Genomic DNA, 12,289 nt, shown 5'->3' on the forward strand with positions numbered 1-12,289 from the left:
GGAAAGGGCCCCCTGTTCTCTGAGACAGCTGCTGCCTCTTCATGCACATCACTCAATCCTGCAAGATAAGGTCCCACAACACAACTTTGAATTACTTCATTAACTGAGGACAGTGTAAGAACAAAGCCAGGAAGGAACTGTGCAAGGTTCCTGTACTTAATGTGCTCAGGTGAATTTTCCTAATGGATGTGTCCTGAAAAGAGCAGCAGCTTGTGCCATTTACCGTGTAACAGCCGATCAGGAACAGTTCTTAGCAGGAACTTTAATCCATCCAGGTGTGGAAAGCCTTCCAGTAGGATCTCCACACCAAGCTAGGAAAGCAGAGAATATAATTTTCTCCCTCCTACTGGCAAAGAAGTCTGGAATTTAGCCTGTAACTAAGAATAAAACATGTCCCAAGGTCTCCCTGGGATACCCTTTGTAAATAATGCTGCCAGCAGCATCCCATGCATATTTCAGTAACTACATGAGCCTTACTGAATCACAGAGTTATCCTGCAATATAACAACATTTCTATGATCTTCCCTTTAAAAAGGAACTACAAAAATTAAGCTACCTGCCTGTGAAAGTGTTTTAGTCCAATATCCAAATCATTTTAATGCAGGTAGAAAAGAGCTTTAAATTGCTCCAGCATAGTCTCAGACCTTTTGTTATGAAACAAAACTTACAGGCCCCACAAGACAGATGGATTTGATACTCTGTCCCCTGGACATTTAGGTTGAGCAGTTCATTTTATGGTATTTACTCCGTAACAGTAAGTGATTAAGAAATAAACTGTTCCCCCTCCAAGTATATAAAGATTTTAACAATCATGCTGAAATTTAGAGATTTAAGACCCAACTTGGCTTGTTTAATAAATAAGACTGTAACTACAACATTTCAGCCTAAGTCCAGAAAAAGTCTTGAATTTTGGATAACTAAATAGAAAATAATTTTGTTTTTCCAAACATTATAAAAAACTAGACACCATTAACAAGCAAAGAATTTAATCCAGAAGAGAGAAGGATCTATGGGACTCCTTCTAGGCCAGTAGCATACAAAACCTTATTGCTGGCATATTTCTGGCTGGTTGCACAGAGTCAAATGCCCATTCCATTTCCTCTACCCATCAGTAAAAAATAGGAAGTTCTCTATCAGAAACAGTTCTGGGAATGAACTACACTTAGTCAGCACTTGGACTGAGAAAATCCTTGCAGCAAGGTGGCGTTAGTGAAATCACACCAGTTCATTATCACTACTTTGTTTCTATCCTTTTAAAAGGACACATCAAGTCTATACTCCCATGCAGTCTGTGGCAAACATTAAAGGAGAATGCCAGTGTAAGGTAAGTAATTGACATACTGAAAATGAGTCACTAGGACAACCAGAGATGCCTGAAAATTGCTTTATTTGTTCGTACGGTTTGTGCGTTACAGCAAGCGTCAGTTTAGCTACCATGGACGAAAGTCTGGAAGAGCATTTAATGTTAACCATTGAGATGTGTAGTGAGTAGAGCCCACATCTGAACACAACATGCTGTTTTCCTATTGCTGGAACCTAACATTCATGAGTTACAGATCCTTAATATCCTTCTGGATGTTCCACAGTGTGTCTGCGCTCTTCTTCAGCTGGGTCACCTCATCGTCCTTCAGCTTTTGGTTGATGACACTCGTCAGGCCAGAGGCACTTAGGACAGCAGGAAGGCTCAAGAAGACATCATTCTCAATGCCATACATGCCCTGCCACAAACAAAAGAGATCAAACACAGGCCCCTCACCACGGATCTGGGGTTGGTTTGTATTGCAGGGAACCTCCTGAGAGCAGAGCTCAAAATCCATCATTTTACAACCTGGAGAAAAATTTCAGCCATGATGTATTTGAGAAAATAAACAGTATAGAGCTGTTTTGGACCGAATGCCTGGCAATACCAAACAGCTGGTGGCAGAAACCCCACCTTCAAACCTCTCACTTTTAGTTCTATACAGCAAGGAGCTGAAAAGATTCAGGACAGGTCAAAAGAGGGAGCGGTTCCCCCTGCTCAGAGCCCTTGCTGCAGCAGGGGTTGTGGAGCCGGTTACACCAGCTATAAAAGGACACAGCTCTCCTCCCTAGCACCTTTGCCAGGCAGTGGTTCCTGGAATCACAGATGGGCTTCCAACAAGTCTTCCACTTTTACACTGAAACTTCCTTTCAAGGAATCTGCATGCCACACATGGCAAAGCTTCACACAAGGGTAGTACCGCATAGAGAACTTTATTTTCAGCTCCATACCTGTGAGAGGAACAGGCTAAAGAGGTCAGCCTAGAAAAACCAACAGTAGTGAGCTCCTTTTTGAAATTCAAAGGAGCATTTTACAAAGCTTCCTTCATTTAGCACGTTGCTAATTGAGACTATTTAGCTTGTCCACAACAACAAAATGAGCCAGAGTGTCCAATTAGCCCCCACTACTTACCTTTACCAGAGTGGAGACTGAATGAACCCGGCACAGGTTCTTCAGTATGGTCTCACAGAGGTCAGCCACACTAAGGCCAATAGCCCAGTTTGTGTATCCCTTTAGTTTGATCACCTCGTAGGCACTAAGGAAACATTGAAATACAACTGCATTAAGATGTCTTCACGCAAGACACTGCAAATTACAAGTCTTAAAACCAGTGAATCCTACCCATTTAAAAATTTTCAAACTCCTGCAAAACACTGTAAGTTTTGGAATTAAAATGTCCAAATTATGTGTTTCAACATTAGAAGATAAAGCATAAAGTCTACGTTATCCCATATGCATAATAAAGAATCCTGTTGTTCTCGCAGGATTAGCTGAAAACAAAATTAGCTCCCATCTAGGAAGAGATCCTAGTGTTAAGTAGAAAACCACACCTATACCTGACAAGCTCTCTGTTTCACTCAGGGACACAATGGAAAAGGCAAACATTTAGTCAAAGCACCACTACATCCTGAGGTTTTTAGCCAACATCTGCACACACTTTATCCCACTGAGTGCACACTCATTTCACAAAAGACTTAGCAACATGTAGTCAGCTGTACACAAACTCTCCTGCATCCATGAACAGAATTTTTCCCAAACCCAACACTGTGCTCACAGAAACATCCTACCTTTTCCTGCTCTTGTGCCCTCTGAACAAAGTTACCCACTGAAGCAGCTCCATGTGGGAAAACAAGCACACACAGTTCTAGGTGCTCCAGCATCTGAGTGGGTTTGTTATGCAATAGCTTGTCTCACTGCAGGATAACATCTTACCAGCTGAAATCCTGCATTTCTGTTTTTAAACCAGCAGTCCCACTCACTCAAGCAACCCTCTACCTAAGAGGGCATAAAAGCTGCACCAGAGTAGAGGCAGAGTGCAGACAAGCTGTTGTCAGCATGGCATCCACCCACATTATCCCTCAGGTCATCATACCTTGCAACCACTTGCTTGTGGACCTCCTTCCAGTTCTCAGGATCTTTGTCAGTTCCCATGGCAGGGTTCAGCTCCTGGAGGGAAACCCCTGCCACATTAACTCCACTCCAAACAGCCACTGCAACAGAGGCAGGACATCAGTGTCAGGAGCAGTTGACAACTCCCCCTCCACTTTTCCTAGGTAAAATAATTGGAAACCAAGTAGGAGCAGCCAGAACCACAACAATGGCTGAGGCAGGTTTTAAGTTTTTATTTAGCTACAGTTAAATCTGAGAACTCTGGGAGTGAAATATGAGACCATTTTAGTACTGGCATTTTAACAGGTCAGTTTTAACATGTGACAGCAGAACTTTCAGACCGTGGAAGTTTCTGAAGTCAGAATCATCAAATTCTAGTAAAAAGGCACATCTTAGCTACCCAGCCTTTTAAAACAGATTTTACTCAAAACTGCAGCAAGGAGGTAGTTGCAGTTTCACTAATCAGTATTAGGGCTAGCCTTCAAGAAGTCTATTCTTATTTACATGAATAAGAGGGTAGCAATATGCAAACTTAGAATATCAAGACAGGGATTTGCACCTCTCCCTGCATCCTGGAAGCTTAGAGGCAGGAACAGTCTCTGTTCTTGGGAAGTAAGTAGGAATTCTGAGTTACTTTAAAGCAAAAGCAGCTGTGACAATGACACAGGATAAACTCTGCATGTGCTCAGCCAAACTCTGCTTTCATTGGTGTAGGGCTGGCTACAACAACTGCTGCTGTTCATCAGACACTGTACTTCGATCAAATGCAATGGGACATTGAAGAGGTGGCTCCCTTAGAAATACACAGCATGAAAATATAAAGCAGTACCAATCTACATAAACGTTCTGCTGCATCATTTCAGACTTGAAATACAGGAACTGAATTAAGACAGATAAACTTCTTTGATTTCACGTTTTAAAACTATCTTTGCTTTCAACAGCAAGGAGAGAAGTCATGGAATAAGGTAAGGGATAATTTTGTAAGCCTGAATCTGGACTGCTAGAGCAACAAGCTCTGCTATTGACCTAGCAAGTGTGGATACTGCTTTCAGAGGAAAACTGTGCTACAGGCTATGGAATGGTACTCCTGAGGATAAAGAGAAGGAGCAAGCTGTAGCCTTCAGGACACAACTTCACTCACAAAATTGGCCTTTTCAGTTCAGGCTTTAATCATACAGCCACACTCACATTTGTTAAATATGTGTAGGTAGATTCCCTAGACTTCTCTCAACTCTAATATTCATAAAAATACAGCAAAGTACCAGTTACTTGAGCTCAGCTGCAGCTGTTCCTTCAGAATCCTGTAACACACCTCAGGCCTCAACATCTGATATATTGCTCATTCCCAAGGAGAACAGAACTACTCCTTACCACTGGAATCACCATGCTCTCCCAAGATCCAGCCATGGCAGCTGCTTGGATGGATCCCAAGTCTCTCAGACATCAGATAACGGAATCTGGCCGTGTCCAGATTGCAGCCACTTCCAATCACACGGTTTTTTGGCAGCCCACTCAGCTTCCATGTGACATAGGTTAATATATCCACTGAAAGGAAAAGCATGCATGGCAAATGAAACTCCACTCACATCAAGAATGCTCCAACAATTACCTTACTGAGTGTAGCAGGGCAATCAGGAGGACACAGTTGGGCTCACCGGTCAATGAATTTTGGATCTGACTATTTGGGGCATTAAAATAGAGGCACTACTTGAAATTTTGATCAGTAGCTTGATGGGTCCTAAGAAAATTCAAAGGTGGTCTTTAGATTCCTACCAGCTAAAATTGGACACACTTATTTTTTGTCACAGTTAAAGCCCTAGGGCGTGCAGAACTGGGACTGATCTCACATGGCTAAAACATTCCAGCAATTTCCTGAAGAAATGTTCTCTTCCAGTTCACCATCACAATAGGTAAAACAATTCAGAATCAAAAGTCTGAGATCTACATACTCTTTGTAGTTGGTAATTCCTTCAGTTTAATTTCCTGATTTGGATTTGTGCACCAAGCAGTTTCTGCATTTATCACCTCTGCAGCATGAAAAGCCAGATGAGCAATGTGCTTTAGCTGCATGTGTTTCTAAAAATACAGTTTTAGGAAAAAAAAAAAACCAAAGCTAGGTAGGGCAGACAGAAGTATGTGAGCAGAAAACTTCTAATCCACAGCTCAAAGCAACAATCATAACCAGGCTGCAGGAATTAATTATGACTCCAGCTCTGAGGAGCCAGGCAGTTCTCAGGAGGGAACACATTTGTGTACACAGATCTGAAATGCATCATTTGCTCTGCTCAGATACCAAAGCACCGTTCAAACCTCACAAGTGGCATGTTCCCAACAGCTTCAGCTGGGGCAGGGAAGGGCATCAAGGTTACACCCCTGAAGTCCCTTCTCATGGGCTCACAGTGACCTTCAATATATAAAACTTGTGGACAAAACTCCACACACTAAGAAAACAAAGGATTATAAAAATAATTCTGAAAAAGCAACATGCAATTCTCCTCCTGAAGCTGCTCTGCTGGAGAGAAGTCTACAGGTTGAATTCATCCTTGCTGGAACAAGAACAGCCTGATCTTTGTCTCAGTTTGATTTTTAGATAAATGTTTAAAACTGCTGCAAGTTACTGTATTCGCTCAGAACACTGGCTAATTGTACACCAGCTAATTACTCAACTCCAAGCAGAGCAGCAAGCTTCACATGCACTGGTTCCACTCTGCCAGGTTATCTTTAAAAGCAGTGTAACTTCATCACAGCTCTTCAGTACTGGCTTCACTCAGATGTTGAATTAAGCAAAGACAGCCCTACAGGGACACCCTACAAAGCACATCAGAACATTTACAGTCACCTTTGGACATCCAAACATCCAAGCTGTCTCAGTGCAATGAGATACTTGCAAATGAACACACAAATATGCATAATTAACTCTTTTTCTGTTTTAACTGAACTGTGTAGTACAGCCAGCCCTTGTTTCACCATAAGCTTCAGCACGTAAATTCTTTTTCCTGAAAATACAGCCACGACTATAGGGCAAATCCTTCATGTTGAAAAACAGCCCTATCCTATCCAGGCACAAAAGCTATCTATTAGAGATAAAAAATTTGAACTTCCTACTGCTTAAGCCAAAGGATGGAAAGAACTTAAGTATTTATCACAAAGCATTCTTTTAAAATATGGACACCTTGACAAGTTCTGAATAAAGAGAGCATCAGAAAGTACAGAGTATTTTGTCTGTATTCTCAGATGTCCACAAAAAGCTATTAAGTTTCAACAATTTGTATTTGAAGAGATTTTCTGAGAACTAGCTAGAGTTTTGCCTTGTCAAAGCAAATTTTTAAGTATTTAGCAAAAGACTGCCTTACCTGGGTTGGAAACCACCAGGATGGTGCAGTTGGGGCTGTACTTGACGACCTGAGGAATGATGAATTTGAAGACATTCACATTCCTCTGCACCAGGTTGAGCCGACTCTCCCCCTCCTGCTGACGGACTCCTGCAGTCACCACCACGATCTTGGAGTTGGCAGTGACAGCATAGTCTAAGCAGAGCACAGGGGAACAGATACAGAGAGGGTTTAAAATAATTCCACTAATTCCAGTAGCACTGTGTTAACACAGGAGTTACAGGGAGCTTCTGCACTGTGCATTGCATTCAAACCCAAAACCACAAGACATCAGTTTGAAAGCCAGCACCATCTTGTAACACTGACCTGATATATCAGTATGTGGGTGTTGAGAGTACATTTAACCTTTCTGACCCTTATTTCCACCGTGAAAATAATACTATTTCTTCTACACACAGTTTCACTAAAATCAGTTTTACTAAACAAGCCCCAAATTGTAAAGAGATGTAAGAGAGAGTCTGGCTTAAGAGCCACTCCCACTATGGTGTTCATCTGAACTCTCACCCCAACTGACACACTTCACATTTTCAATACCAAATCCTGAGAGTTCTTTAGGATTGCACAACTAATTCTCCTCTATTAAGCAAAGTCACAGAATATGTGTTAAAGAAATGGAGGTGAACCTTTGTCTGCCATGATCTTGTGAGTGTGAAGGAACAAGCTCCCGTGCTGCAGGTCCATCATTTCTCCTTTTAGTTTGTCCTCCATAACATCAACCAGAGCAAGCTCATCACAAAGACCCTGAAAACAACAACATTTGGAGTCAAAAAAGCAGATCAAATGCATTTTAAAGTCAACCCAGAGCTCAGCCATATAGCATTTTAAAGTAACACCTTTCACCCATCTGAAAAGCATCTCTTCTCCCAATAAACCAGTGGGACAACACTACCTCGGTGTTCTGATGTATCTCACAAAGTCAGAGGCTACTACAGCACAGGTTCATGAAACTCACTGACTTTCCAAAAAAAGTATCATTTGTGGGGAGTTTGCATGCACAGCCAACCCTCTGCTAGGAAAGCTCTTCTTAATTTAGTTATTACCCTTGGAAAAAAGTTCCATCTTTCAGAGTTGTAAGGAACCCTCTAAATCTATCCAGCAAATTAAGCCTGTTTTAAATATTTAAATATCTAAAGGAAGACACCACATAATCATCAAATAAGTATTCTCTTTCAACATACCATCAGTCAATTCATTTCACAAAAATATACAATGGGAACAGACTTCCTCAATACTAAAATTGAGAGAAAACAGATTCTTTAGCTATTTTTCTGTACAGGAAAAATAGCTATTTTTCTGTGTGGTATTTATGTTGCAGAACAGATTTAGCCATGTATTTGTTTTCCAGAATAGGTTGGGAGATAATGTCATACAGCCTCAGAACAGGAAAACACTGAAATATGGGGCTGGAAGAGAAAGGCTTTCTGCTCTAATGCAAACATTTACTGCCTTTTGACAGAAACGTTTACTACCCTGGTAAATTCCACTGTCCTTAAAGGCTTACCATGCAAAAAACTACACTGAAATTAAGACTACTACTTCTCTTTATTTTCCTAGATACCTACACCCCATTTGAAGGCAGGTAAGCCATTTTTTGCAACTAGAATACTTCAAACGTGAAAGAATACACAGTTTTTCCTGTGGAAAATATATTTAACAGCAGGCATATTCCAAGTTTTTATTTCATACTTTAAAATAATGTTAGTTAATTGCTTTTCTACATTGATTCCTTTAGCAGCTGATTTTATTAACTGATGAAGGAAAAGCATAGGAATCTGTATTTGTACTTTTTCTGTTTTCAAAATAGCCTGCAGGTTAAAATTATTCTCAGTTGTTTAAACACTATGAGAAAGAATCCTTAAGTGAAGTCACTGGTGTTAAACTAAGAAGTTAGTGCAACCAGAATCTGAAATAATGTGTGCACATGTACAATTATGGATGGATTTATACACCCACAGGCAGACCACACGGGACTTGCAGTCTAGAACTTGCAACCAATATTCCCCATACTCTACAGGATCCAGGAGCCAATTCTCACTAAAACAGAAAAGCACCTGGAACACCTCTCCAGTGACTCGTTTCAAGAATTTGCATCACCTGCCTAGAGGAGATTTCATCTCTTTATTACCATACACAGGAGTGAAGCTTCACACAAACTCAGCTTAAAATATTTTCGTTGAGAGCAGCTGATTTGTGACTGTGGCGATGTTTCCATTTCTAAATCAGTATGGCAACATCAGTGATTTGCCTCTAACTGAGCAGGAGCTAAAAATAACCAACGTGGAAGTTTTAGAGTCATGCAAATTTATGTATTTAATACCACACCAGTAAACTGACATCAGTATTACAGCCAAGCATCTTGCACAAGTCAAACCCACAGCATATTGGTCAGCAGTGGCTGAACATGAGCCAGCCCAGCTGGCCAAAAAGGCCAAAGGTGTTCTTCTGGCTGTATCAGGAATGGTGTTGATGCCTTTTCCTGGTCTTAAAATCAAGAGTCATACACTGTTAGAAGGGGAAAAGGGATTTTATCTTGGTATTTATTTTAAGGATCCTTAGGTGCACACGTCCAGGTCATATGCATCGAAATGCACTCCCCTGAATATGCCCCAAAAGACCCAGTATAACATTATAGGTCTTACTAATTAGCATATCTATCAAAGATTCCCCAATGAGAGGCTCAAGTGAGCCCCCCTCCCCAAGGAACCTTCCCCTGGATGGTTCTATCTTGGTTTACAGAATGGGTTCTGGAGAGGACCTTGGGGTCTGGGGCACACTGATCCCTAGATATGAAGCTTCTAAAATGTTTGGTCTCTTAGCTTGACAAACAAGCCCAAGAATGTAGGCAAAAAGCACTAAGAATACAGAAGTTGTAAAAAGGTATAACAGGGGTATAAAGAAAAAGGCAAAAAATCTTCATGGCACCAGTGTGGCCAGCAGGACCAGAGCACTGATCATCACCGCGGGCTTAGCACTGGTGAGGCCTCACCTGAAATTCTGTGTTCCCTCACTACAAAGATATTGAGGGGCTGGAGCCCTCTCTGTTGTGTCCAGGGAAGGAGATGGAGAAGGGGCTGAAGCATCACAAGTGGCTGAGGGAGCTGGAAGGGCTCAGCCTGGAGAAAAGGAGGCTCAGGGGGAAACTTCTGGCTCTCCACAGGAGGTTGTAGCCAGGTGGGATTGGGCTCTGCTCCCAGGGAACAAGGGACAGGACACAGGCTGTGCCAGAGGAGGTTTAGATTGGATAGGACAAAAAAATTCTTCACTGGAAGGGTGGTCAGGCATTGAAACAGACTGCCCAAGGAAGTTGTTGGGTCACAATCCCTGGAAGTGTTTATAAGACTTTTAGATGTGGCACTTGGGAACATGGTGGACTTGGCAGTGCTGGGTTAATGGTTGGTCTCAATGATCATAAGAGATCTTTTGCAGCCTAAAAGAGTCTATGACTCTTAATTCAGTTACAAGAACCAGATGGCTGCATTATAGAAATGTTTTATACTGCAGCTTACAGCTGTGAGAAAGAACAAAAGCCTGGCCGAAACAAATTCCATGTCATCATTCATGCTTGAAGAATTTAAAACCAGTTTTTACTCTCGGTTTGGTGCATACTATTCACTAACAGTGAAACTTTGTGCTTAGATATCTGACAACAGAGTTTGATCCTGCTTAGAGCAGTGCATTAAACACAGATGAATGCTGAATTGTAGATTCAATTTGTGGTAACATCACCTGGCTCCCTCACAGGTTACAGCACTTCAAAACCAATTGATTTTAGACCATGTGCTTAAAAATTATAAATATAAAAAACCACAATGAACTATCACTGTTTTTCCAATAAATTTCTTCTTTATATATGTTGTTTTAAAAACTAGTTGCCACTTTCACATCAGTTTCACACTTAGTTTCACTGTGGCCTGTTCTTATTGTCAGGTTTTCCTTGCTGCCAGGGCTCATGAATATCAGCAATTGAAAGCCCTTACTGTCTTTTTTTATAATTAAGCATGCATTAAACCATGCATCTTCAGGGTAATACATTGAAGGATCATCTACAAACAAAATACAGCTGGTTTAGTAGTACAAACACGATTTTTCGTTCGACTGTGAGCTACCTGATTTAAGATCCGCCCCCTGCAAGGGAGCAGAGCATATCTGTTGATGCCTTCTTTAAAAAAAAAAAAAAAGTCTGCAATTTCCATCTGTCTTTCCAAATTTAACTAATTCACAATATTCTCTAAAAACAGAGTGCAAAACTACAAGATATCCTCATTGATTAAAAGCCTTTACTTTGCTCAAAGACTGCACCATGAGATTTCACAAAAATATCCCACAGAGCAGTAACAGGAAAAGTCATAATAACCTCTAAGTCCAGCCCTCTGTTTTTAGTTTTTTAAAAACCAGCTAACACCCCTCTAGAAAAAATAAAGTCATACAAACAAGCAAAAAGGGCTTAAGAGAAATCAAGAAGATACTGAAGGGGATACTAGTATTTTCAGCTATTAGGGCACACATTCTTTAAAAGAATAAAATGCAAACGCTCCTGATTCCTATCCTATATTTCATCTAGATTTTTGCTCTGTCCCCATTCTTTGCCCAGCAGAGCTCCTCAGCAAGCAAACTCCAGCTTTGTGGTGGAAGAATAAAAAAATTAAGATGAGAATGAAAGGTTTGGCAGGGGCTTCAGAGCCATTCCTCCCTACATTTCCCCAGCAGCCTGGAAAATAACTCTGCCTAATGAGACATTTACTGCTAAGCACAGGCAGAAAGGTGAGAGAACAAGGAGAGGCTGAATGTGGAGGTCAGGCTTGTAGGTCACTGCTAACGGTTCACTCCTGCACCAACCTCTCAAATTTCCCACCCTTTGCTAAGACGAACAGGCAGCACACAGCATGACAGCAGCAGGGGCTTGGAGAGCACGAGGTCCTTGAGCCGTACCTTCCCAAGGATGCTGATAGCAGCGGCCATCCCAACCTGGCCAACCCCCACAACCGTGATCTTGTTGTTGGGGACCTTGGCTCCCTCCGCGATGGGGCTGATCAGCTTGTCCTTGAGAGTAGCCATGGTGTTCTGCGAGGAGAGATGGAAAGACGTGGATCAGAGCGGGCCAGAGGGAGCTGAAAGGCATGTTGTGAATGGAGGGGTCACCTGCCGCAGCCGGGTTTACATAAGGCATCTCCGGGCACGCCGCCCTTGCTCGATGGGCTCCTTCCCAGCCATGAGTCACCACACACCACCCCCACGCACCCTCCGCGGCCACGAGGCTTTGGGTCCCTGCCCTCCCCGTGCCCAGCCAGGGCCTGAACGGGGGCGATTTCGGCAGCACACTTCGATACCGGCGTTCCCAGAGCCGCCCGCCGGAGGGTGAAATTCCACCAGCGCTGCCGGGCTCTGGGCATTCACCTCTCGGTACACCGGGGCTCCGGGACACGGCTCCACGAGCCAACGGGAGCGGGCTGGGATTTCCCCGGCTCCTTTCCACCAGGCGCGCGCCGCT

At 42.4% G+C, this 12,289-nt stretch overlaps 1 protein-coding gene across 1 annotated transcript in view; it reads right to left on the reverse strand.

The window, feature by feature from the left end:
* Nucleotides 1-1,368: 1,368 nt before the first annotated feature.
* Nucleotides 1,369-12,289, reverse strand: part of LDHB (lactate dehydrogenase B) — an 11,957-nt gene continuing 1,036 nt past the window's right edge. Inside the window, exons 2-8 of the mRNA XM_008642454.2 lie at nucleotides 11,731-11,862; nucleotides 7,425-7,542; nucleotides 6,763-6,936; nucleotides 4,781-4,954; nucleotides 3,393-3,510; nucleotides 2,432-2,555; nucleotides 1,369-1,718 (exon numbers count right to left, since the gene is read on the reverse strand). Of these exons, the coding sequence (XP_008640676.1) occupies nucleotides 1,551-1,718; nucleotides 2,432-2,555; nucleotides 3,393-3,510; nucleotides 4,781-4,954; nucleotides 6,763-6,936; nucleotides 7,425-7,542; nucleotides 11,731-11,856 (1,002 nt within the window). The 5' untranslated portion in view covers nucleotides 11,857-11,862 and the 3' untranslated portion in view covers nucleotides 1,369-1,550. The remainder of the gene's footprint in view (nucleotides 1,719-2,431; nucleotides 2,556-3,392; nucleotides 3,511-4,780; nucleotides 4,955-6,762; nucleotides 6,937-7,424; nucleotides 7,543-11,730; nucleotides 11,863-12,289) is intronic.

Source organism: Corvus brachyrhynchos, unplaced genomic scaffold, assembly GCF_000691975.1.
Source record: "Corvus brachyrhynchos isolate BGI_N302 unplaced genomic scaffold, ASM69197v1 scaffold209, whole genome shotgun sequence".
Taxonomy (NCBI): domain Eukaryota; kingdom Metazoa; phylum Chordata; class Aves; order Passeriformes; family Corvidae; genus Corvus; species Corvus brachyrhynchos.